General features: G+C 51.4%; 2 protein-coding genes and 3 long non-coding RNA genes across 6 annotated transcripts in view; 1 reads left to right on the top strand and 4 right to left on the bottom strand.

The window, feature by feature from the left end:
* LOC112247579 (zinc finger protein DPF3-like) overlaps nucleotides 1–3477 on the bottom strand; it is a 59939-nt gene extending 56462 nt beyond the window's left edge. Inside the window, 1 exon segment of the mRNA XM_042321417.1 lies at nucleotides 3330–3477. Coding sequence (XP_042177351.1) covers nucleotides 3330–3361 — 32 coding nt within the window. The 5' untranslated portion in view covers nucleotides 3362–3477.
* Nucleotides 3478–4160: 683 nt separating this feature from the next.
* On the top strand, nucleotides 4161–23713 carry LOC121846471 (DDB1- and CUL4-associated factor 4-like). Of its 2 annotated transcripts, XM_042321415.1 has the most exons (15): nucleotides 4161–4225; nucleotides 4507–4609; nucleotides 5046–5143; nucleotides 5292–5449; nucleotides 5629–5711; nucleotides 5781–5883; nucleotides 6357–6500; nucleotides 11564–11613; nucleotides 11943–12022; nucleotides 13400–13492; nucleotides 16570–16667; nucleotides 19179–19355; nucleotides 19454–19568; nucleotides 22217–23045; nucleotides 23358–23713. In XM_042321415.1, the coding sequence occupies exons 1-14, from the start codon at nucleotides 4171–4173 to the stop codon at nucleotides 22453–22455; spliced, it is 1596 nt and encodes a 531-aa protein (XP_042177349.1). In that variant the 5' UTR covers nucleotides 4161–4170; the 3' UTR covers nucleotides 22456–23045; nucleotides 23358–23713. The 2 variants fall into 2 exon arrangements, with proteins under 2 accessions (XP_042177349.1, XP_042177350.1); XM_042321416.1 differs by lacking the exons at nucleotides 4161–4225; nucleotides 4507–4609; nucleotides 5046–5143; nucleotides 5292–5449 and having other exon boundaries at nucleotides 5635–5707.
* Nucleotides 8702–9132, bottom strand: LOC121846474. Its single transcript, XR_006083339.1, has 3 exons — nucleotides 9069–9132; nucleotides 8856–8913; nucleotides 8702–8752 (listed from the first exon to the last, which is right to left on the bottom strand). It is a non-coding gene; the product is annotated as an uncharacterized LOC121846474 (long non-coding RNA).
* On the bottom strand, nucleotides 10136–11252 carry LOC121846473. The gene is made up of 3 exons (XR_006083338.1): nucleotides 11200–11252; nucleotides 10184–10239; nucleotides 10136–10151 (listed from the first exon to the last, which is right to left on the bottom strand). It is a non-coding gene; the product is annotated as an uncharacterized LOC121846473 (long non-coding RNA).
* Nucleotides 10305–10746, bottom strand: LOC121846472. Its single transcript, XR_006083337.1, has 3 exons — nucleotides 10722–10746; nucleotides 10371–10446; nucleotides 10305–10328 (listed from the first exon to the last, which is right to left on the bottom strand). It is a non-coding gene; the product is annotated as an uncharacterized LOC121846472 (long non-coding RNA).
* Nucleotides 23714–24089: the final 376 nt, after the last annotated feature.

Raw genomic sequence — 24089 nt, 5'->3', positions numbered from 1 at the left:
AATATGTGATTCATATCTATGTAAAACTAGACTCTCTCCATCCCTGTGATGCAATGCATTGCAGACAAAAGGTCCTTTCTTTCATGCTTTAACTGAATTTCCTATGGAGGAGTCTTCTGAAATGGTAGATAATAATATAATATCGTTTGGGGCAGGTAGAATTTAGCCTGGCTATAAAACAGACAGAATATAGTCTGGGACAGGTAGAATTTAGCCTGGCTATAAAACAGACAGAATATAGTCTGGGACAGGTAGAATTTAGCCTGGCTATAAAACAGACAGAATATAGTCTGGGACAGGTAGAATTTAGCCTGGCTATAAAACAGACAGAATATAGTCTGGGACAGGTAGAATTTAGCCTGGCTATAAAACAGACAGAATATAGTCTGGGACAGGTAGAATTTAGCCTGGCTATAAAACAAAGTGCTGCATTCACTATTGTTCGTTTGACTTTCCACTGGTTCAACAAGGAACGTAGCCAAGTGACTAAGAACAGTATATATAGTGAAAACAACCGTATCTATAGTGAAAACAAGAGTATCTATAGTGAAAACAAGAGTATCTATAGTGAAAACAACCGTACCTATAGTGAAAACAACCGTATCTATAGTGAAAACAACCGTATCTATAGTGAAAACAACCGTATCTATAGTGAAAACAACCGTATCTATAGTGAAAACAACCGTATCTATAGACACCGTTTTTCGTAGTCAATTGGCAAGACGGCATCTCGTGTGTAACCACATTCATATTTCAGCCCGCACACCATCCGGACACAAACATGTTGACCGCACTGTCTGTTTGGTTGCTTTGCTCGGGCTGTCAGTGAAGGACCATCTGTTAGACCAAACAATGGAGCTTATTTAGTGTAGACCAGGAATGCAAGCCTGTTCTTCTGACTACCACTCCAACAATAGGCTGTGTTATAACTATGTGCCAGACCCCTTCGCTACATTCCACAGCAAATGTAGGTAAATATGTCCTGATAGTCTAGCGTGTCTAGCGTGTCTAGCAGGCAGAGTGTCTGCATGTGTCCCAAAATGGTACACTATTCCCTATGTAGTGCACTATTTCTGAACAGCTCCCTGGTTGAAATGTGTGCACTATACACATAGGGAATATGTCTCCATGTGGGACGGAGACATACAGCCGGTCTGTGAATAGAATCACATCACTTCTCACAGACAGATGGGAGAATATGCTACAAGGCTTTTACACAGAAACAAGGTTGTTATCACCAACATCCAGGCAGCAGTGACTACAGAACAGCAGCAGTGACTACAAGACAACAGCAGTGACTACAGAACAGCAGCAGTGACTACAGGACAGCAGCAGTGACTACAGGACAGCAGCAGTGACTACAGGAGAGCAGCAGTGACTACAGGAGAGCAGCAGTGACTACAGGACAGCAGCAGTGACTACAGGAGAGCAGCAGTGACTACAGGAGAGCAGCAGTGACTACAGGAGAGCAGCAGTGACTACAGGAGAGCAGCAGTGACTACAGGACAGCAGCAGTGACTACAGGAGAGCAGCAGTGACTACAGGAGAGCAGCAGTGACTACAGGATAGCAGCAGTGACTACAGGACAGCAGCAGTGACTACAGGTGAGCAGCAGTGACTACAGGACAGCAGGATAGCAGGAGAGCAGTGACTACAGGACTAGCAGCAGCAGCAGTGACTACAGGAGAGCAGCAGTGACTGACAGGAGAGCAGCAGTGACTACAGGAGAGCAGCAGTGACTACAGGACAGCAGCAGTGACTACAGGACAGCAGCAGTGACTACAGGAGAGCAGCAGTGACTACAGGAGAGCAGCAGTGACTACAGGAGCAGTGAGCAGCAGTGACTACAGGAGAGCAGCAGTGACTACAGGAGAGCAGCAGTGACTACAGGACAGCAGCAGTGACTACAGGACAGCAGCAGTGACTACAGGACAGCAGCAGTGACTACAGGACAGCAGCAGTGACTACAGGACAGCAGCAGTGACTACAGGAGAGCAGCAGTGACTACAGGAGAGCAGCAGTGACTACAGGACAGCAGCAGTGACTACAGGACAGCAGCAGTGACAGGACAGCAGCAGTGACTACAGGACAGCAGCAGTGACTACAGGACAGCAGCAGTGACTACAGGACAGCAGCAGTGACTACAGGACAGCAGCAGTGACTACAGGACAGCAGCAGTGACTACAGGACAGCAGCAGTGACTACAGGAGAGCAGCAGTGACTACAGGAGAGCAGCAGTGACTACAGGAGAGCAGCAGTGACTACAGGATAGCAGCAGTGACTACAGGTGAGCAGCAGTGACTACAGGTGAGCAGCAGTGACTACAGGAGAGCAGCAGTGACTACAGGAGAGCAGCAGTGACTACAGGAGAGCAGCAGTGACTACAGGACAGCAGCAGTGACTACAGAAGTCAGCAGGTACATTGACTTGTTGCTGCATTTCAATGGCAGACAGACAAAAAAAACATACAGCTCCTGAAGCTGTGTTCAAAGCTCAAAAACAGTGTTGACACTATTGAGACGCATAGACTTGTTATTTATCACATTCGATTAGACCACTAGTTCTATGAGCCGATCCCAGTAAAGCGATTCTTGATGGTAAAACCGTTCTCCCTTCACGGACACGGCTCCTGTGCGCTCAGCCTGATCGGACCTTTCGCTCCCGAAATCTGTCGCAGACAGTAAAAAGCAATCCCATGCATAGGCTACTCAAATGATAGCCCATCATCACAGGGTATTCCGTGTGTTTTTTTTTACTGAGGAAATAATCCCACATTATAAATACTGAATATATATATATTATCCTAATGTTGGCTATTGATGAGAGAGCGCACAAAAGAAGCGCTGGTTAGTTTACGTGAATTCCAAGTAATAAAACGGACCTGAACAATGGAAGTAGACTATCTGTGAGAGATTAACAAACACTAATGTTCTTAGGCTATTAATGTAGCAGAATATTTTAACAACTTTTGTAAAAGAAGTCCATACACAATTGACTTGTCCGCGCAGCGTAAATCGGAGTGCAGAACATTGTTTCACGCGCATGGAAATATATTTTCTTAAAAGCGTGCACGTGACTACATGCTTTATGCGTCGAATCCATTCCGTGTAGAGACTAATAAATACAAACAAAACGACAACATTTTGTCCTAACTTCTAATTGTTTCAATACACGTTGTGATATGTTTACAAACATCATATAAAATCCGCTATTCCGTTATTCCATTCAATGTGTTGTGCTTTTCTCCTTTATTGAATGCAACCATTACATCCAAACAAATGCGTTTGTTTTTTCGGGGAAAAGAATATAGCATTTTAAAGATTACTTACGATTTGAGAGGATTCTGAATGACAGTCGCCATTTTGCTGCGAAACTGTAACCCAATACTCTAAATCTCAGAGCTGTTTGGGACCCCATGAAGAAGACAACCAATAAGGTGCTAGGCGCCCCGCTCCTTAACCAATACAATAATAGTATCCAGAGATCAGGCGTGGTTTATGAGAAAACTGTCAAAAGCGTTTCATAAAGACGACGGCGCTTGATACAGTAGCTAGAGTACAACTTTATATTAATCTGTGATGTTGCACACATATACAAATCATCACCGGTCACAAGTCAGTATAAATCCATTGCATAGTGTGGGTATATATCGCCCGGAGTATGAAAGAGATATTTCAAGGAGTGGCTGCATTTCCTAGCAGGGAAAATAAAAACATGGGCAGTTGTCCTACTGTGTTCCTTTGTGCCTGTCGCAAACCGACCATCTTTTATTTTCTCAGCATATAAGATACTCTTCTTCCTTCAGTGGCATTTAGCAAAACAAATATAATGGTATTAGAACAATGATAAAATCATATGCAGTAGTGCAGTAAAATAAAATAACATAGGGCAGATTTTGGTTTGATTGATATTATAGAAGCATTAATCAAACATGAAAGGTTTGTTTACACAAGAAATCCATTACAAAGCAATGCTCTATCCATAACCTAAACCAATCACAACTTCTTTACCACTACAGACGATAGTCATCTCTGATACAATATTACAAATGTTTCATTCATGAGAATGATGATTAAAGTTACATTTCGTTAGAGGAAACGATAGTGATTGATAGCACAAGCAGCCAATAGTGAAGCCGCAAAGAGGGCCACTATTGTGAGCGATAAGCCAATGAGGGTTAAGGGGCGGGTGTTAACTTGGTCACGTGGGTGCAACGTTGTAGCAGGTAAAATGAACTTTGTGTCAAAGCTCCGATGTTCAATAATATATTGGATCAACATCGTATCCTCTAATTACTACACGAATAACCCCATTTCATTTTAAATATAGTAATGATTCATCATTCAAATTGTCTACGTACCACGTGTCTGTATTTAAAGTGCCTTTGTTAGCAAGCGAAATGGCTAGCCGAAGTAGCTAACTCGCTAGCTAGCTACCAAGTACACAACACAGAAGCGAGTGACAGACCTCGTGTTGTTGTTTACTGTCCGGTATTTGTGTCCATAGCAATAGCAGGGATGAAGAAAGGGAATTGGCGTGACAGGGGCAGGGACCGTAGGCGACTCGGTTACCGCTCTGACTGGCAAAGGGACAGGACACAGGAACAAAGGTAGGATGGTGACCATGTCTCTCACGACCACAGGTTGGTTGGCCCTAATTATGTGTAAACTACCTTGTTTTACAGCTCGTTTACTTGATCTATCAAATGCCCGGGGCCATTAATCTTCATTCAGTGTATGTTATATGATCTGAATTACACGTATTCCTAAACTCTGTTGTAATCCTGCCCGTGTGTTGTTTTACCGGTGCAATGATGGCATTGGGCTCCAGAGTAGTGCAGCGGTCTAAGGCACTGCATCTCAGTGCTAGAGGCATCACTACAGACCCTGGTTCGATTCCAGAGCTGTTTCACAACCGGCCGTGATTGGGAGTCCAATAGGGCGGCGCACAATTGTCTCAGCGCCGTTAGGGTTAGGCCGGGGTAGGCCGTCATTGTAAATAATAATTTGTTGTTAACTGACTTGCCTCTCCTCTCTGGTCCCCAGGTATGGCAGCAGTGAAGCAGGCCCCTCCTACAGAGACAGGACCCCAGAGAATAGGTCTATTTCTAATAGTGCAGCCTCCTCCTCCTCCACTGCTCCAGGTCAGTTACATTCAGACACACCTTTCTACATGGCTGTAGAATGACTACTTATAAATCAGTGCGGTCCAAAGTGTGTCACTGCACGTACAAGGACAATACAGAGTCCGTGTCTTTATCGTCCACGTGTACCTTGTCCTTCCATCTCCAGAGCTGCCGGGGTTCTACTTTGACGCTGAGAAGAACCGTTACTTCCGGCTGCTGCCGGGCCACAACAACTGTAACCCTCTGACCAGAGGGCTGCTGCAGGAGAGAGAGCAGGAGAAACACAGGGCCAGGATGATCACTGAGGACGAGAGGCCCAGGAAGGTACTACCACAGACGGGGAACTTTTGATGGTGGATCAGGGGCATTTGGTACCCTATCGAATAAAAAAATATAAATGTTTTGTATCTTATAGCCGATAGATGACGTCTCTCCTTCCCTAATTGAAAACGACAGCAGCAGCTCTGAAGGGCTTTTCTAGTGTGTTTTGTTTCTCCCTCCAGAAAGCACCAAGAGCAGGCCTGAACTCAGCTCTGTTGCTGCAGAAAAGACACCTGGGTCTGCTACCTGGGAACTCTTACAGTAGGTACGGTATCAAAAGTACACACACACACGTACATACGTTATTGTGTCCCTTATGATTGTGTGTGCCCAGGCTGATCCATGAGGTGAAGGTGAGTGGGATGAGACGTCACAGACTGGAGGTCCAGAGCTCTGAAAGCAGCAGTCCCAACACAGACCACTTTAGACTCATAGTGGTGAGTCTCACACACACACACACACACACACGCTTTCTTTTGACTTTTAAGAAGAACGTTAGCAATGGTAGACTGGTGTAAACTTCCTCCTGATTGCCCTCTTCTCTCTTCCTCCCCATTTTCCTCCCCTTTTGTCCTGTCTCCCCCCCTCTCTTCTCTCTCTCTCCCTCCCCCTCCCCTTCCCCACACTTCTTCCTCCCCATTTCTCCTCTCCCCTCTTCTCTCCTCCCCCTCCCCCTCTTCTCCCCTCTCACTTCTTCCTCTTCCCATTTCCTCCTCCATTTCCCCTCCCCCCTGTTCTCTCTCTCTCTCCCTCCTCCCCTCCTCTCTCTCTCCCTCCTCCCTCCCCCTCCTCTTCTCTCTCCCTCCTCCCCTCTCCTCTTCTCTCTCCTCTCCCTCCCCTCCCCTCTTCTCTCTCTCCCTCCTCTTCTCTCCTCTGCCTCCTCCCTCTCCCCATCTCTCTTCTCTCTCAGGGTGACTCTGCATGTGAGCGAGTGTTCACGGTTAACGACGTGTCTCACGGAGGCTGCAAGTACGGCATCATGAACTTCAGAGGCTGCAGCAGGGGCTCCCTGTCCGTCAAGATGTGTGACAACCTCTACTTTACAAACAGAAAGGTGAGAAGGAGAGAGAGGGCTGAGGATAACCTCTACCAACAGAAAGGTGGGATGGAGAGAGAGGGCTGAGGATAACCTCTACCAACAGAAAGGTGAGAAGGAGAGAGAGGGCTGAGGATAACCTCTACCAACAGAAAGGTGAGAAGGAGAGAGAGGGCTGAGGATAACCTCTACCAACAGAAAGGTGGGATGGAGAGAGAGGGCTGAGGATAACCTCTACCAACAGAAAGGTGAGATGGAGAGAGGAGAGAGGGCTGAGGATAACCTCTACCAACAGAAAGGTGGGATGGAGAGAGAGGGCTGAGGATAACCTCTACCAACAGAAAGGTGAGAAGGAGAGAGAGGGCTGAGGATAACCTCTACCAACAGAAAGGTGGGATGGAGAGAGAGGGCTGAGGATAACCTCTACCAACAGAAAGGTGGGATGAAAGAGAGAGAGGGCTGAGGATAACCTCTACCAACAGAAAGGTGAGAAGGAGAGAGAGGGCTGAGGATAACCTCTACCAACAGAAAGGTGAGAAGGAGAGAGAGGGCTGAGGATAACCTCTACCAACAGAAAGGTGAGAAGGAGAGAGAGGGCTGAGGATAACCTCTACCAACAGAAAGGACGGATGGAGAGAGAGGGCTGAGGATAACCTCTACCAACAGAAAGGTGAGAAGGAGAGAGAGGGCTGAGGATAACCTCTACCAACAGAAAGGTGAGAAGGAGAGAGAGGGCTGAGGATAACCTCTACCAACAGAAAGGTGAGAAGGAGAGAGAGGGCTGAGGATAACCTCTACCAACAGAAAGGTGGAGGGGAGAGAGGGCTGAGGATAACCTCTACCAACAGAAAGGTGAGAAGGAGAGAGAGGGCTGAGGATAACCTCTACCAACAGAAAGGTGGAGGGAAAGGTGAGAGAGAGGGCTGAGGATAACCTCTACCAACAGAAAGGTGAGAAGGAGAGAGAGGGCTGAGGATAACCTCTACCAACAGAAAGGTGAGAAGGAGAGAGAGGGCTGAGGATAACCTCTACCAACAGAAAGGTGGAGGAGAGAGAGGGCTGAGGATAACCTCTACCAACAGAAAGGTGAGAAGGAGAGAGAGGGCTGAGGATAACCTCTACCAACAGAAAGGTGGAGGAGAGAGAGGGCTGAGGATAACCTCTACCAACAGAAAGGTGAGAAGGAGAGAGAGGGCTGAGGATAACCTCTACCAACAGAAAGGTGAGAAGGAGAGAGAGGGCTGAGGATAACCTCTACCAACAGAAAGGTGAGAAGGAGAGAGAGGGCTGAGGATAACCTCTACCAACAGAAAGGTGAGAAGGAGAGAGAGGGCTGAGGATAACCTCTACCAACAAACAGAAAGGTGAGAAGGAAAGGTGAGAGAGAGGGGGCTGAGGATAACCTCTACCAACAGAAAGGTGGGATAACCTCTACCAACAGAAAGGTGAGAAGGAGAGAGAGGGCTGAGGATAACCTCTACCAACAGAAAGGTGAGAAGGAGAGAGAGGGGGCTGAGGATAACCTCTACCAACAGAAAGGTGAGAAGGAGAGAGAGGGCTGAGGATAACCTCTACCAACAGAAAGGTGAGAAGGAGAGAGAGGGCTGAGGATAACCTCTACCAACAGAAAAAGGTGAGGATAACCTCTACCAACAGAAAGGTGAGAAGGAGAGAGAGGGCTGAGGATAACCTCTACCAACAGAAAGGTGGGATGGAGGGTTAGAAAGAGCTGGGGGAGAGACCGGGAATGAAGGCTAGTTTTGGAGTTGGGCATTAGAAGCATGCTGGATGGTAGGAATATCTACCCAGGCAACTTGAACACTTATACGCTAAACTATGTTGTCCCTGTTTTCTACCTGTTCTGTACCTGTGTTTGTTCCACCTGTTCTATACCTATATGTTCTGTATGTGTTGTCTGTTCCACCTGTTCTGTACCTGTGTCGTCTGTTCCACCTGTTCTGTACCTGTGTCGTCTGTTCCACCTGTTCTGTACCTGTGTTGTCTGTTCACCTGTTCTGTACCTGTGTCGTCTGTTCCACCTGTTCAGTACCTGTGTCTCTGTTACACCTGTTCAGTACCTGTGTCGTCTGTTCCACCTGTTCTGTACCTGTGTCGTCTGTTCCACCTGTTCTGTACCTGTGTCGTCTGTTACACCTGTTCAGTACCTGTGTTGTCTGTTACACCTGTTCAGTACCTGTGTCGTCTGTTCCACCTGTTCTGTACCTGTGTCGTCTGTTACACCTGTTCAGTACCTGTGTTGTCTGTTACACCTGTTCAGTACCTGTGTCTGTCTGTTACACCTGTTCAGTACCTGTGTCTGTTACTGTTCACCTGTGTCACACCTGTTCAGTACCTGTGTGTTGTCTGTTACACCTGTTCAGTACCTGTGTCGTCTGTTACACCTGTTCAGTACCTGTGTCGTCTGTTACACCTGTTCAGTACCTGTGTCGTCTGTTCCACCTGTTCAGTACCTGTGTCTGTTACACCTGTTCAGTACCTGTGTCTGTGTTGTCTGTTACACCTGTTCAGTACCTGTGTCTGTCTGTTCACCTGTGTCCTGTTCAGTACCTGTGTTGTCTGTTACACCTGTTCAGTACCTGTGTCGTCTGTTACACCTGTTCAGTACCTGTGTCGTCTGTTACACCTGTTCAGTACCTGTGTCGTCTGTTCCACCTGTTCTGTACCTGTGTCGTCTGTTCCACCTGTTCAGTACCTGTGTCGTCTGTTACACCTGTTCAGTACCTGTGTCGTCTGTTACACCTGTTCAGTACCTGTGTCGTCTGTTACACCTGTTACCTGTGTCGTCTGTTACCTGTTCAGTACCTGTGTCTTCTGTTACACCTGTTCAGTACCTGTGTCGTCTGTTACACCTGTTCAGTACCTGTGTCGTCTGTTACACCTGTTCAGTACCTGTGTCGTCTGTTACACCTGTTCAGTACCTGTGTCGTCTGTTACACCTGTTCAGTACCTGTGTCGTCTGTTACACCTGTTCAGTACCTGTGTCGTCTGTTACACCTGTTCAGTACCTGTGTCGTCTGTTACACCTGTTCAGTACCTGTGTCGTCTGTTACACCTGTTCAGTACCTGTGTCGTCTGTTCCACCTGTTCAGTACCTGTGTCGTCTGTTACACCTGTTCTGTACCTGTGTCGTCTGTTACACCTGTTCTGTACCTGTGTTACACCTGTTCTGTTACACCTGTTCTGTACCTGTGTCGTCTGTTACACCTGTTCACCTGTACCTGTTCAGTACCTGTCTGTTACACCTGTTCAGTACCTGTGTCGTCTGTTACACCTGTTCAGTACCTGTGTCGTCTGTTACACCTGTTCAGTACCTGTGTCGTCTGTTACACCTGTTCAGTACCTGTGTCGTCTGTTCCACCTGTTCTGTACCTGTGTCGTCTGTTACACCTGTTCTGTACCTGTGTCGTCTGTTACACCTGTTCAGTACCTGTGTCGTCTGTTACACCTGTTCAGTACCTGTGTCGTCTGTTACACCTGTTCAGTACCTGTGTCGTCTGTTCCACCTGTTCAGTACCTGTGTCGTCTGTTCCACCTGTTCTGTACCTGTGTCGTCTGTTACACCTGTTCTGTACCTGTGTCGTCTGTTACACCTGTTCTGTACCTGTGTTGTCTGTTACACCTGTTCTGTACCTGTGTCGTCTGTTACACCTGTTCTGTACCTGTGTTCAGTACTGTTCCACCTGTTCAGTACCTGTGTCGTCTGTTACACCTGTTCAGTACCTGTGTCGTCTGTTACCTGTTCAGTACCTGTTCTGTTAGTTCTGTACCTGTGTCGTCTGTTACACCTGTTCAGTACCTGTGTCGTCTGTTACACCTGTTCAGTACCTGTGTCGTCTGTTACACCTGTTCAGTACCTGTGTTCTGTACCTGTGTCGTCTGTTACACCTGTTCAGTACCTGTGTCGTCTGTTACACCTGTTCAGTACCTGTGTCGTCTGTTACACCTGTTCGTCACCTGTACCTGTGTCGTCTGTTACACCTGTTCTGTACCTGTGTCGTCTGTTACACCTGTTCAGTACCTGTGTCGTCTGTTACACCTGTTCAGTACCTGTGTCGTCTGTTACACCTGTTCAGTACCTGTGTCGTCTGTTACACCTGTTCAGTACCTGTGTTGTCTGTTACACCTGTTCAGTACCTGTGTCTTCTGTTACACCTGTTCAGTACCTGTGTACCTGTGTTGTCTGTTACACCTGTTCAGTACCTGTGTCGTCTGTTCCACCTGTTCAGTACCTGTGTCGTCTGTTCCACCTGTTCAGTACCTGTGTCTGTTACACTGTTACACCTGTTCAGTACCTGTGTACCTGTGTTGTCTGTTACACCTGTTCAGTACCTGTGTTGTCTGTTACACCTGTTCAGTACCTGTGTTGTCTGTTACACCTGTTCAGTACCTGTGTCGCCTGTTCCACTGTTCCGCCTGTTCAGTACCTGTGTTGTCTGTTACACCTGTTCAGTACCTGTGTCTTCTGTTACACCTGTTCAGTACCTGTGTTGTCTGTACCCTGTGTACCTGTGTCTGTTCCACCTGTTCAGTACCTGTGTCGTCTGTTCCACCTGTTCAGTACCTGTGTCGTCTGTTACACCTGTTCAGTACCTGTGTCGTCTGTTACACCTGTTCAGTACCTGTGTTGTCTGTTACACCTGTTCAGTACCTGTGTTGTCTGTTCCGCCTGTTCAGTACCTGTGTACCTGTCTGTTACACCTGTTCAGTACCTGTGTCGTCTGTTACACCTGTTCAGTACCTGTGTTGTCTGTTCCGTTCAGTCCTGTTCAGTACCTGTGTTGTCTGTTACACCTGTTCAGTACCTGTTCTGTTACACTGTTCAGTACCTGTGTTGTCTGTTACACCTGTTCAGTACCTGTGTCTTCTGTTACACCTGTTCAGTACCTGTGTTGTCTGTTACACCTGTTCAGTACCTGTGTCGTCTGTTCCACCTGTTCAGTACCTGTGTCGTCTGTTACACCTGTTCAGTACCTGTGTCGTCTGTTCCACCTGTTCAGTACCTGTGTTGTCTGTTCCGCCTGTTCAGTACCTGTGTTATAAACATGTTGTCTGTGTTTCAGGTGAACTCTATCTGCTGGGCCTCCGTCACCCACTCTGACTCACACGTCCTGTATCCGTCTTACACAGCAGACTGTGATGCTACTCAATATGGTTAATGACCCTGCTTCCTTAGCGGAGTTGCCAACAACCCGGATGCTTCCGGTGTTACCAGGATACGGCTAAATCAACCTTCCTTCTCAGCTGAAAGCCGAATATGGGAACTCCACTCTGGTGTTTATTTTAGGCCTGCTACGTTAGAGTTCATGACCCTGCCTAGTCACTCTAGTTTGTCTCGACGGGGGTCAAAGGTCCCCTCAGGCATGTTCATATTCAGACCGTTGTCAGTAGCTGTACTTAAGAGAGTTGTTGGGTTGGTGTTTTCTTGACTCCAGTGTTCAGCCTGTGTCTGGTGGGCATGGCAGAGACTCCTGGCTGTGTCAGTTTACTACCAGCCTCGCTCTTCAGCAACTCCAACCCAGGTAACTTTTCCATGTGCTTCTTTCAGAACATACTATACTGTAATGTAATACTATAATGTAATGTAATACTGTAATGTAATACTGTAATGTAATACTGTAATGTAGTACTGTAATGTAATACTGTAATGTTCATATATTTCATGCTGAGCGCATTCGTTATTTCTCTCCTCCTCTCTCTCTCCTCCTCTCTCGTCCTCCTCTCTCTCTCCTCCTCTCTCGTCCTCCTCTCTCTCTCCTCCTCTCTCTCGTCCTCCTCTCTCTCTCCTCCTCTCTCTCTCGTCCTCCTCTCTCGTCCTCCTCCTCTCTCGTCGTCCTCCTCTCTCGTCGTCCTCCTCTCTCTCCTCCTCCTCTCTCTCCTCCTCTCTCTCCGCCTCTCTCTCCCTCCTCTCTCTCTCCTCCTCTCTCGTCGTCCTCCTCTCTCGTCGTCCTCCTCTCTCTCCTCTCTCGTCGTCCCTCCTCTCTCCTCCTCTCTCGTCGTCCTCCTCCTCTCTCCTCCTCCTCTCTCGTCGTCTCCTCTCTCTCGTCCTCCTCCTCTCTCGTCGTCCTCCTCCTCTCTCCGTCCTCCTCCTCTCTCGTTCGTCCTCCTCCTCTCTCGTCCTCCTCCTCTCTCGTCGTCCTCCTCTCTCGTCGTCCTCCTCCTCTCTCGTCGTCGTCCTCCTCCTCTCTCGTCCTCCTCTCTCTCGTCCTCCTCTTCTCTCGTCCTCCTCTTCTCTCTCCTCCTCTTCTCTCGTCCTCCTCCTCTCTCGTCCTCCTCTTCTCTCGTCCTCCTCTTCTCTCGTCCTCCTCTTCTCTCGTCCTCCTCTTCTCTCGTCCTCCTCTTCTCTCGTCCTCCTCCTCTCTCGTCCTCCTCTTCTCTCTCTCCTCCTCTTCTCTCGTCCTCCTCTTCTCTCGTCCTCCTCTCTCGTCCGTCCTCCTCCTCTCTCGTCCTCCTCCTCTCTCGTCCTCCTCTTCTCCTCTCCTCCTCTCTCGTCCTCCTCTCCTCTCTCGTCCTCCTCTTCTCTCGTCCTCCTCTTCTCTCGTCCTCCTCTCTCTCTCCTCCTCCTCCTCTCTCGTCCTCTCTTCTCCCTCCTCCTCTTCTCTCGTCCTCCTCTTCTCTCGTCCTCCTCTTTCTCTCGTCCTCCTCCTCTCTCGTCCTCCTCTTCTCTCTCCTCCTCTTCTCTCTCCTCCTCCTCCTCTCTCGTCCTCCTCCTCCTCTCTCGTCCTCCTCCTCCTCTCTTGTCGTCCTCCTCCTCCTCTCTCCCTCCTCCTCTCTCGTCGTCGTCCTCCTCTTCTCTCCTCCTCCTCCTCTTCTCTCCTCCTCTCTTGTCCTCCTCTCTCGTCCTCCTCCTCTCGTCCTCCTCCTCTCTCGTCCTCCTCTCCTCTCTCCTCCTCCTCCAGACCAGCCGGGGATGCTGTGTAGTTTTAAGATCTCTACAGCCTGGTCCTGTGCCTGGTGTCTCAACCCTCAGGCTGACAAAACATTTAGCACGGGTGAGTTGGATGCCTCCCATCATCTTTTCCAATTGATTAGCATTTTACACTACAATGTTAGTGATACAGGAGCAAGCAACAGCATTTTATACAATACTCCCGACATGAAACCTCTCACTGAGACTTGCCTGTTCATTAATAATAACAGATTATATATATATACACACACACTGGTTGCAGGTTAGATTCTGGTAGCCAGCCTGTCTTTTCTCTTAACACTGGCCTGGTGGCCATTTTGAAAAGCACCATTTTAGTGGCTGTTTCCCCCGTCTGTCTCCCGTGGCTGTTTCCCCGTCTGTCTCCCGTGGCTGTTTCCCCGTCTGTCTCCTGTTTCCCCGTCTGTCTCCCATGGCTGTTTCCCCGTCTGTCTCCCGTGGCTGTTTCCCCGTCTGTCTCCGTGGTCGTTTCCCCGTCTGTCTCCTGTTTCCCCGTCTGTCTCCTGTTTCCCCCGTCTGTCTCCTGTTTCCCCCCGTCTGTCTCCTGTTTCCCCGTCTGTCTCCTGTTTCCCCCGTCTCTCCTGTTTCTCCCGTCTGTCTCCTGTTTCCCCGTCTGTCTCCTGTTTCCCCCGTCTGTCTCCTGTTTCCCCCGTCTGTCTCCTGTTTCCCCTCCTGTTGTCTCCTGTCTCTCCCCTGTCTGTCTCCTGTGGCTCTCCCCGTCTGTCCCCGTCTGTCTCCCGTTTCCCCGTGGCTGTCTCCCCGTCTGTCTCCCGTGGCTGTCTCCCCGTCTGTCTCCCGTGGCTGTCTCCCCGTCTGTCTCCCGTGGCTGTCTCCCCGTCTGTCTCCCGTGGCTGTCTCCCCGTCTGTCTCCCGTGGCTGTCTCCCCGTCTGTCTCCCGTGGCTGTCTCCCCGTCTGTCTCCCGTGGCTGTCTCCCCGTCTGTCTCCCGTGGCTGTCTCCCCGTCTGTCTCCCGTGGCTGTTTCCCCGTCTGTTTCCCTGTTTCCCCGTCTGTCTCCCGTGGCTGTCTCCCCGTCTGTCTCCCGTGGCTGTCTCCCCGTCTGTCTCCCGTGGCTGTTTCCCCGTCTGTCTCCCGTTTCCCCGTCTGTCTCCTGTTTCCCCGTCTGTCTCCCGTGGCTGTTTCCCCGTCTGTCTCCGTGGCTGTCTCCCCGTCTGTCTCCCGTGGTCGTTTCCCCGTCTGTCTCCTGTTTCCCCGTCTGTCTCCCGTGGCTGTTTCCCCGTCTGTTTCCCCGTCTGTCTCCTGTTTCCCCGTCTGTTGTTTCCCCCCTCTGTCTCCTGTTTCCCCCGTCTGTCTCCTGTTTCCCCCGTCTGTCTCCTGTTTCCCCGTCTGTCTCCCGTGGTCGTTTCCCCGTCTGTCTCCTGTTTCCCCGTCTGTCTCCTGTGGTCGTCTCCCCGTCTGTCTCCTGTTTCCCCGTCTGTCTCCTGTCTCCCCGTCTGTCTCCCGTGGCTGTCTCCCCGTCTGTCTCCTGTTTCCCCCGTCTGTCTCCTGTGGTCGTTTCCCCGTCTGTCTCCTGTGGTCGTTTCCCCCGTCTGGCTCCTGTGGTCATTTCCCCGTCTGGCTCCCGTGGTCGTTTCCCCCCGTCTGTCTCCCGTGGTCGTTTCCCCCGTCTGTCTCCCGTGGCTGTCTCCCCGTCTGTCTCCTGTGGTCGTTTCCCTGTCTGTCTCCTGTGGTCGTTTCCCCGTCTGTCTCCTGTTTCCCGTCTGTCTCCCGTGGTCGTCTCCCCGTCTGTCTCCCGTTCCCCCGTCTGTCTCCTGTGGTCGTTTCCCCGTCTGTCTCCTGTGGTCGTTTCCCCGTCTGTCTCCCGTGGCTGTTTCCCCGTCTGTCTCCTGTTTCCCCCGTCTGTCTCCTGTTTCCCCCGTCTGTCTCCTGTTTCCCCGTCTGTCTCCTGTGGTCGTTTCCCCGTCTGTCTCCCGTGGTCGTTTCCCCGTCTGTCTCCCGTGGTCGTTTCCCCCGTCTGTCTCCCGTGGTCGTTTCCCCGTCTGTCTCCCGTGGTCGTTTCCCCGTCTGTCTCCCGTGGTCGTTTCCCCGTCTGTCTCCCGTGGCTGTCTCCCCGTCTGTCTCCTGTTTCCCCGTCTGTCTCCCGTGGCTGTCTCCCCATCTGTCTCCCGTGGTCGTTTCCCCGTCTGTCTCTTGTTTCCCCGTCTGTCTCCCGTGGCTGTCTCCCCGTCTGTCTCCTGTTTCCCCCGTCTGTCTCCTGTGGTCGTTTCCCCATCTGTCTCCTGTGGTCGTTTCCCCGTCTGTCTCCCGTGGCTGTTTCCCCGTCTGTCTCCTGTTTCCCCGTCTGTCTCCTGTGGTCGTTTCCCCGTCTGTCTCCTGTTTCCCCGTCTGTCTACTGTTTCCCCGTCTGTCTCCTGTTTCCCCGTCTGTCTCCTGTTTCCCCCGTCTGTCTCCTGTGGTCATTTCCCCGTCTGTCTCCTGTGGTCATTTCCCCGTCTGTCTCCTGTGGTCGTTTCCCCGTCTGTCTCCCGTGGTCATTTCCCCGTCTGTCTCCCGTGGTCGTTTCCCCGTCTGTCTCCCGTGGTCGTTTCCCCGTCTGTCTCCCGTGGTCGTTTCCCCGTCTGTCTCCCGTGGTCGTTTCCCCGTCTGTCTCCCGTGGTCGTTTCCCCGTCTGTCTCCCGTGGTCGTTTCCCCGTCTGTCTCCCGTGGTCGTTTCCCCGTCTGTCTCCCGTGGTCGTTTCCCCGTCTGTCTCCCGTGGTCGTTTCCCCGTCTGTCTCCCGTGGTCGTTTCCCCGTCTGTCTCCCGTGGTCGTTTCCCCGTCTGTCTCCCGTGGTCGTTTCCCCGTCTGTCTCCCGTGGTCGTTTCCCCGTCTGTCTCCCGTGGCTGTCTCCCGTGGTCGTTTCCCCGTCTGTCTCCCGTGGTCGTTTCCCCGTCTGTCTCCTGTGGCTGTCTCCCGTGGTCCCCGTTTCCCCGTCTGTCTCCCGTCTGTCTCCCGTGGTCGTCTCCCCGTCTGTCTCCCGTGGTCGTTTCCCCGTCTGTCTCCCGTGGTCGTTTCCCCGTCTGTCTCCCGTTCCCCCGTCTGTCTCCCGTGGTCGTTTCCCCGTCTGTCTCCCGTGGTCGTCTCCCCGTCTGTCTCCCGTTCCCCCGTCTGTCTCCCGTGGTCTTTGTGTTCGTCTGTTATCAGGTCTGTCTCGCAGGGTGATAGTGACGGACGCAGTGACGGGCAGGAGACAGACCTATGGCATCGGCAGTGATGTGCTGGCACAGCAGTTTGCCCTCAGGGTGAGTTAGTGGTGCCAAGGCATTCACTTAGACTCATTGTCACAAAAAGTGTAACCAACACTGGTGAGAAGCTGATGTTTCTGAAGTGTGTGTGTGTGTGTGTGTGTGTGTGTGTGTGTGTGTGTGTGTGTGTGTGTGTGTGTGTGTGTGTGTGTGTGTGATGAACAGATGGAGGGGCGCTTCTCAAACTTCTTTATTATTGACATTCAGAGTTTATAACAGCCCTTTCCCCTCCATCATACCCCTCCTCATTCCCTCCCTTATTCCCCTCCCCTGCCTCATTCCCTCCCCTCTCTCATTCCCCTCCCCTCTCTCATTCCCCTCTCCCTCTCTCATTCCCCTCTCCCTCTCTCATTCCCCTCTCCCTCTCTCATTTCCCTCTCATTCCCCCTCTCTCATTCCCCCTCTCTCATTCCCCTCTCCCTCTCTCATTCCCCTCTCCATTTCCTCTCATTCCCCTCTCCCTCTCTCATTTCCCCCTCTCTCATTCCCCCCCTCTCTCATTTCCCTCTCCCTCTCTCATTCCCCTCCCCTCTCTCATTCCCCTCTCCCTCTCTCATTCCCCTCTCCCTCTCTCATTCCCCTCTCCCTCTCTCATTCCCCTCTCCCTCTTCCATTCCCTCTCCCTCTTCCATTCCCCTCTCCCTCTCTCATTTCCCTCTCTCATTTCCCTCTCCCTCTCTCATTTCCCTCTCCCTCTCTCATTTCCCTCTCCCTCTCTCATTTCCCCTCTCTCATTTCCCTCCCTCTCCCATTTCCCCTCTCCCTCTCTCATTTCCCTCTCTCTTTTCCCTCTCCCTCTCTCATTTCCTCTCTCTTTCCCTCTCTCTCTCATTTCCCTCTCTCTCTCTCATTCCCCTCTCTCTCTCTCATTCCCCTCTCTCTCTCATTCCCCCTCTTCCCTCCCCCTCTCTCATTCCCCTCTCTCTCTCTCATTCCCCTCTCCCTCTCTCATTCCCCTCTCCCTCCCTCATTCCCCTCCCCTCCCTCATTCCCCTCTCCCTCCCTCATTCCCCTCTCCCTCCCTCATTCCCCTCTCCCTCCCTCATTCCCCTCCCCTCCCTCATTCCCCTCCCCCTCCCTCATTCCCCTCCCCTCCCTCATTCCCCTCCCCCTCCCTCATTCCCCTCCCCCTCCCTCATTTCCCTCCCCTCCCTCATTCCCTCTCTCATTTCCCTCTCCCTCTCCCTCATTTCCCTCTCTCATTTCCCTCTCCCCTCTCCCTCTCTCATTTCCCTCTCTCATTTCCCTCTCTCATTTCCCTCTCCTCCTCTCCCTCTCATTTCCCTCTCCCTCTCTCCCCTCTCTCCCCTCCCTCCCCTCCCTCCCTCATTCCCTCCCCCTCCCTCATTCCCCTCCCCTCCCTCATTCCCCTCCCCTCCCTCTTCCCTCCCCTCCCTCATTCCCCTCTCTCATCCCCTCTCCCTCTCTCATTCCCCTCTCCCTCTCTCATTCCCCTCCCCTCTCTCATTCCCCTCTCCCTCTCTCATTTCCTCTCCCTCTCTCATTCCCTCTCATTCCCCTCTCCCTCCCTCATTCCCCTCCCCTCCCTCATTCCCCTCTCCCTCCTCATTCCCCTCTCCCTCTCTCATTCCCTCTCCCTCTCTCATTTCCCTCTCCCTCTCTCATTCCCTCTCCCTCTCTCATTCCCTCTCCCTCCCTCTCATTCCCCTCTCCCTCCCTCATTCCCCTCTCCTCCCTCATTCCTCTCTCATTCCCCTCTCCCTCTCTCATTCCCCTCTCCCTCTCTCATTCCCCTCTCCCTCTCTCATTCCCCTCTCCCTCTCTCATTCCCCTCTCCCTCTCTCATTCCTCTCTCATTTCCCTCATTTCCCCTCTCATTTCCCTCATTTCCCCCTCTCATTTCCCTCTCTCATTTCCCTCTCCCTCTCTCATTTCCCTCTCCCTTCCTTTCCTCTCTCATTCCCTCTCCCTCTCTCATTTCCCTCTCCCTCCCTCTTTCCCCTCCCCTCCCTCATTCCCTCTCCCTCCCTCATTCCCCTCTCCCTCCCTCATTCCCCTCTCCCTCCCTCATTCCCCTCTCCCTCCCTCATTCCCCTCTCCCTCCCTCATTCCCCTCTCCCTCCCTCATTCCCCTCTCCCTCCCTCATTCCCCTCTCCCTCCCTCATTCCCTCTCCCTCTCTCATTCCCCTCTCCCTCTCTCATTCCCTCCCCTCTCCCTCTCTCATTCCCTCCCCTCTCCCTCTCTCATTCCCTCTCTCCCTCTCTCATTCCCTCCCCTCTCTCATTCCCTCCCCTCTCTCCCCTCCCTCCCTCTCCCTCTCTCATTCCCTCTCCCTCTCTCATTCCCCTCTCATTCCCCATTACCCTCTCCCTCTCTCATTCCCCTCTCCCTCTCTCATTCCCCTCTCCCTCTCTCATTCCCTCTCCCTCTCTCATTCCCCTCATTATCCCTCTCCCTCTCTCATTCCCCTCTCCCTCTCTCATTCCCCTCTCCCTCTCATTCCCATTCCCCTCTCCCTCTCTCATTCCCCTCTCCCTCCATCCAGGCTCCAGTCCTGTTTAATGGCTGCAGGTCAGGAGAGATCTTCAGTATCGACCTGCGTCAGAGAGGCAGACGGGACCACAGCTGGAAGGCCTGCAGGTTCTCCCAGGACTCTGCTATCACCTCTGTACGAATACTACAGGATGAGAACTACCTACTGGCCGCGGACATGATTGGAGAGGTGGGACAGACCGATACACTGGGACAGGCCCCACACACACGGTAAAGTTTGCCTTCTCCAACTCTGTTTTACCTGTGTGTTGATATGTGTCACTGCAGATCAAGCTGTGGGATGTACGAGTAACAAAACCAGTGCGGAAGTACGAGGGTCATCATAACCAACACGCCTACTTACCCCTCCACGTCAACGAAGCTGAGGGACTGCTGATGGCTGGTAGGTTACAGGGCCTTACTGCTGACGGCTGGTAGGTTACAGGGCCTTACTGCTGATGGCTGGTAGGTTACAGGGCCTGACGGCTGGTAGGTTACAGGGCCTTACTGCTGATGGCTGGTAGGTTACAGGGCCTTACTGCTGATGGCTGGTAGGTTACAGGGCCTTACTGCTGATGGCTGGTAGGTTACAGGGCCTTACTGCTGAAGGCTGGTAGGTTACAGGGCCTTACTGCTGATGGCTGGTAGGTTACAGGGCCTTACTGCTGATGGCTGGTAGGTTACAGGGCCTTACTGCTGATGGCTGGTAGGTTACAGGGCCTTACTGCTGACGGCTGGTAGGTTACAGGGCCTTACTGCTGACGGCTGGTAGGTTACAGGGCCTTACTGCTGACGGCTGGTAGGTTACAAGGCCTTACTGCTGACGGCTGGTAGGTTACAGGGCCTTACTGCTGACGGCTGGTAGGTTACAGGGCCTTACTGCTGACGGCTGGTAGGTTACAGGGCCTTACTGCTGAAGGCTGGTAGGTTACAGGGCCTTACTGCTGACGGCTGGTAGGTTACAGGGCCTTACTGCTGACGGCTGGTAGGTTACAGGGCCTTACTGCTGACGGCTGGTAGGTTACAGGGCCTTACTGCTGATGGCTGGTAGGTTACAGGGCCTTACTGCTGATGGCTGGTAGGTTACAGGGCCTTACCGCTGATGGCTGGTAGGTTACAGGGCCTTACTGCTGAAGGCTGGTAGGTTACAGGGCCTTACTGCTGATGGCTGGTAGGTTACAGGGCCTTACTGCTGAAGGCTGGCTGGTTACAGGGTTACTGCTGAGGGCCTTACTGCTGACGGCTGGTAGGTTACAGGGCCTTACTGCTGATGGCTGGTAGGTTACAGGGCCTGACGGCTGGTAGGTTACAGGGCCTTACTGCTGATGGCTGGTAGGTTACAGGGCCTTACTGCTGAAGGCTGGTAGGTTACAGGGCCTTACTGCTGATGGCTGGTAGGTTACAGGGCCTTACTGCTGACGGCTGGTAGGTTACAGGGCCTTACTGCTGATGGCTGGTAGGTTACAGGGCCTGAGGTGGTAGGTTACAGGGCCTTACTGCTGATGGCTGGTAGGTTACAGGGCCTTACTGCTGATGGCTGGTAGGTTACAGGGCCTTACTGCTGATGGCTGGTAGGTTACAGGGCCTTACTGCTGATGGCTGGTAGGTTACAGGGCCTTACTGCTGATGGCTGGTAGGTTACAGGGCCTTACTGCTGATGGCTGGTAGGTTACAGGGCCTTACTGCTGATGGCTGGTAGGTTACAGGGCCTTACTGCTGATGGCTGGTAGGTTACAGGGCCTTACTGCTGATGGCTGGTAGGTTACAGGGCCTTACTGCTGACGGCTGGTAGGTTACAGGGCCTTACTGCTGACGGCTGGTAGGTTACAGGGCCTTACTGCTGACGGCTGGTAGGTTACAGGGCCTGATGGCTGGTAGGTTACAGGGCCTTACTGCTGACGGCTGGTAGGTTACAGGGCCTTACTGCTGACGGCTGGTAGGTTACAGGGCCTTACTGCTGACGGCTGGTAGGTTACAGGGCCTTACTGCTGACGGCTGGTAGGTTACAGGGCCTTACTGCTGACGGCTGGTAGGTTACAGGGCCTTACTGCTGGTAGGTTACAGGGCCTGACGGCTGACGGCTGGTAGGTTACTACCTTTTGATCACAACAACACATCTGCCACGCTGATCCTCAACACTGGAGCTCCCCATGGGTGCGTGCTCAGTCCCCTCCTGTTCACCCATGACTGCAACACCATTTTCCCGGCATCAACAACATGCAATCCAGTCTTTCCTGGTTGAGTGTTGATGAAAGGTGCTTCTACACCTGCATTGCTTGCTGTTTGGGGTTTTAGGCTGGGTTTCTGTACAGCACTTTGTGACATCAGCTGATGTAAGAAGGACTTTATAAATACATTTGATTTGACTAACTGCTTCTCTCAAGAGTTTTTATGAGAAATATTACTGTTATGATACATTCCAGATTGCCTGTATGGGTGTCAGCTCAGACCACCCATACATACCCAACAAGACATGACACCAGGGGTCTCCCAAGTCCAAAAAGAATTCACGGCACAAATAGAACCTCATAGAATACCAAATAGAACCCCATAGAATACCAAATAGAACCCCATAGAATACCAAATAGAACCCCATAGAATACCAAATAGAACCCCATAGAATGCCAAATAGAACCCCATAGAATACCAAATAGAACCCCATAGAATACCAAATAGAACCCCATAGAATGCCAAATAGAACAGTATTGTAAAGAGCCATGATCGCATGGAACTCCCATCTCCAATTACTCAAGCAAACAGCAAAATGACCTTTAAAAAACATCTCATGGAACAGCAACGGACACACCTCATTTTGTTGTTGTATTTTAAATGTGTGCGACTGTCCTTCAGTGTCTATCAGTGTTTTGCTACTTGTCTTTTTTAATATATTTATATTTGTGGACCCCAGGAAGAGTAGCTGATGCTTCTGCAAAAGCTAACGAGGATCCGAATAAACATTTAAGAAAAGTGCCTGCTAAATTACTGAAATGTACATGTCAAATGTAATGAGAAAAGAATGACATCTTGCCCTTTCCCATTTGTCTTCTCCAGTGGGTCAGGACTGCTACACCCGTCTGTGGTCTCTGGGGGACGGCCAGCTCCTGAGGACTATCCCATCTCCCCACCCTGCTGGAAAGGACATGATCCCCAGCGTGGTCTTCTCTTCTCAGCTAGGAGGCAACAGAGGCCTGCCTGGTCTCCTCATGGCTGTCAGGCATGATCTGTACTACTTCCCTTATAACAGTGACTACCAGGAGGGAGGAGGAGTAGTGACTGAGGCAGCCTACTAGGGGAGGGCTTGACTGAGGCAGCCTGCTAGGGGAGGGCTTGACTGAGGCAGCCTGCTAGGGGAGGGCTTGACTGAGGCAGCCTGCTAGGGGAGGGCTTGCCTGAGGCAGCCTGCTAGGGGAGGGCTTGCCTGAGGCAGCCTGCTAGGGGAGGGCTTGCCTGAGGCAGCCTGCTAGGGGAGGGCTTGCCTGAGGCAGCCTGCTAGGGGAGGGCTTGCCTGAGGCAGCCTGCTAGGGGAGGGCTTGCCTGAGGCAGCCTGCTAGGGAGGGCTTGCCTGAGGCAGCCTGCTAGGGAGGGCTTGACTGAGGCAGCCTGCTAGGGGAGGGCTTGACTGAGGCAGCCTGCTGGGGGAGGGCTTGACTGAGGCAGCCTGCTGTGGGAGGGCTTGACTGAACCTTTCTTTGCAAAGTAACTGGAATGAAGGAGACTCTTACTGCCTAAAGTTATCGGCCTGGAGCTTCAAGACTTCAAGTGGAGAGTTGGGTCTGACCGTAGAGCGTTGGGTCTGACCGTAGAGCTGCGAAGTGGAGAGTTGGGTCTGACCGTGGAGAGCTGCGAAGTGGAGAGTTGGGTCTGACCGTAGAGCTGCGAAGTGGAGAGTTGGGTCTGACCATTGGGTCTGACCGTGGAGAGCTGCCGTAAGCTGCGAAGTGGAGCGTTGGGTCTGACCGTAGCTGCGAAGCTGGAGAGCTGCTGCGAGAGTCTGAGGCGTTGGGTCTGACCGTGGAGCTGCGAAGTGGAGCGTTGGGTCTGACCGTGGAGCTGCGAAGTGGAGCGTTGGGTCTGACCGTAGAGCTGCGAAGTGGAGAGTTGGGTCTGACCGTAGAGCTGGGTCGAAGTGTTGGGTCTGACCGTAGAGCTGCGAGTGACCGAGAGCTGGGTCTGACCGTGGAGAGCTGCGAAGCTGGAGAGTTGGGTCTGACCGTAGAGCTGCGAAGTGGAGCGTTTGGTCTGACCGTGGAGCTGCGAAGTGGAGAGTTGGGTCTGACCGTGGAGCTGCAGATGGACTGATGGAACATGGATCCAGGACTCTCTACTATATTTGTCTACCAGTGAACCCTGAATTATGTCCACAGAAACTGCAATTCATCAACTGCTATTATTGTAGTTTTTTTTTGTCTTTATAATAATAATAACGGTAATTATTCATCCGAAACAGATTTCAATGATTGGTTTTTATATGATTCAAAACAATGTATTTTATCCATGGTGATTGAATGGATGGCTTGGAATTATTAAAAAAACAGCATTGTCAACAGACCTCCACATAACCAGTCTGCTTTTTTAAAAATGATGACACACACACTTCGAGGTTCTGCTTATTCTAGAACCACACCCTGAGGTTGTCAAGTTTATTACGTAAGCACACATGGTACATTAAAACTTAAGCAGTGTTCTATATGAGATGAGGCCTGTTTCAGTGATTCCAGTCAGTTACTCTGCACCTACCCCATACTTTTTTAGCCTGGGACCTAAAATATGTTTTGCCAACTATTGTAAGAGTCATCAAAACAGCACAAACAGATCTGAGACCAGGCTAGATAATTTCAGCTAATATTATTAAGCACAGCTAGCTACCACAGTCCCAGGTGGTGTAATGGTTTATATACTATGAACTGAATGTTTCAGGGTCCAG

This window comes from Oncorhynchus tshawytscha, linkage group LG05, assembly GCF_018296145.1.
Source record: "Oncorhynchus tshawytscha isolate Ot180627B linkage group LG05, Otsh_v2.0, whole genome shotgun sequence".
Lineage (NCBI taxonomy): Eukaryota > Metazoa > Chordata > Actinopteri > Salmoniformes > Salmonidae > Oncorhynchus > Oncorhynchus tshawytscha.
Note: the sequence above shows the minus strand (reverse complement) of the source record. Positions and strands in the feature narration are given on the sequence as shown.

Bases quoted from the DNA above. Each gene is read 5' to 3' on its own strand.
- LOC121846471 (XM_042321415.1), top strand. From the start codon at position 4,171: ATGAGGGTTAAGGGGCGGGTGTTAACTTGGTCACGTGGGTGCAACGTT. The intron at 6,501-11,563 runs GTGAGAAGGAGA...TCTGTGTTTCAG, and splicing joins TCTACTTTACAAACAGAAAG to GTGAACTCTATCTGCTGGGC. The intron at 13,493-16,569 runs GTGAGTTGGATG...GTCTGTTATCAG, and splicing joins TGACAAAACATTTAGCACGG to GTCTGTCTCGCAGGGTGATA.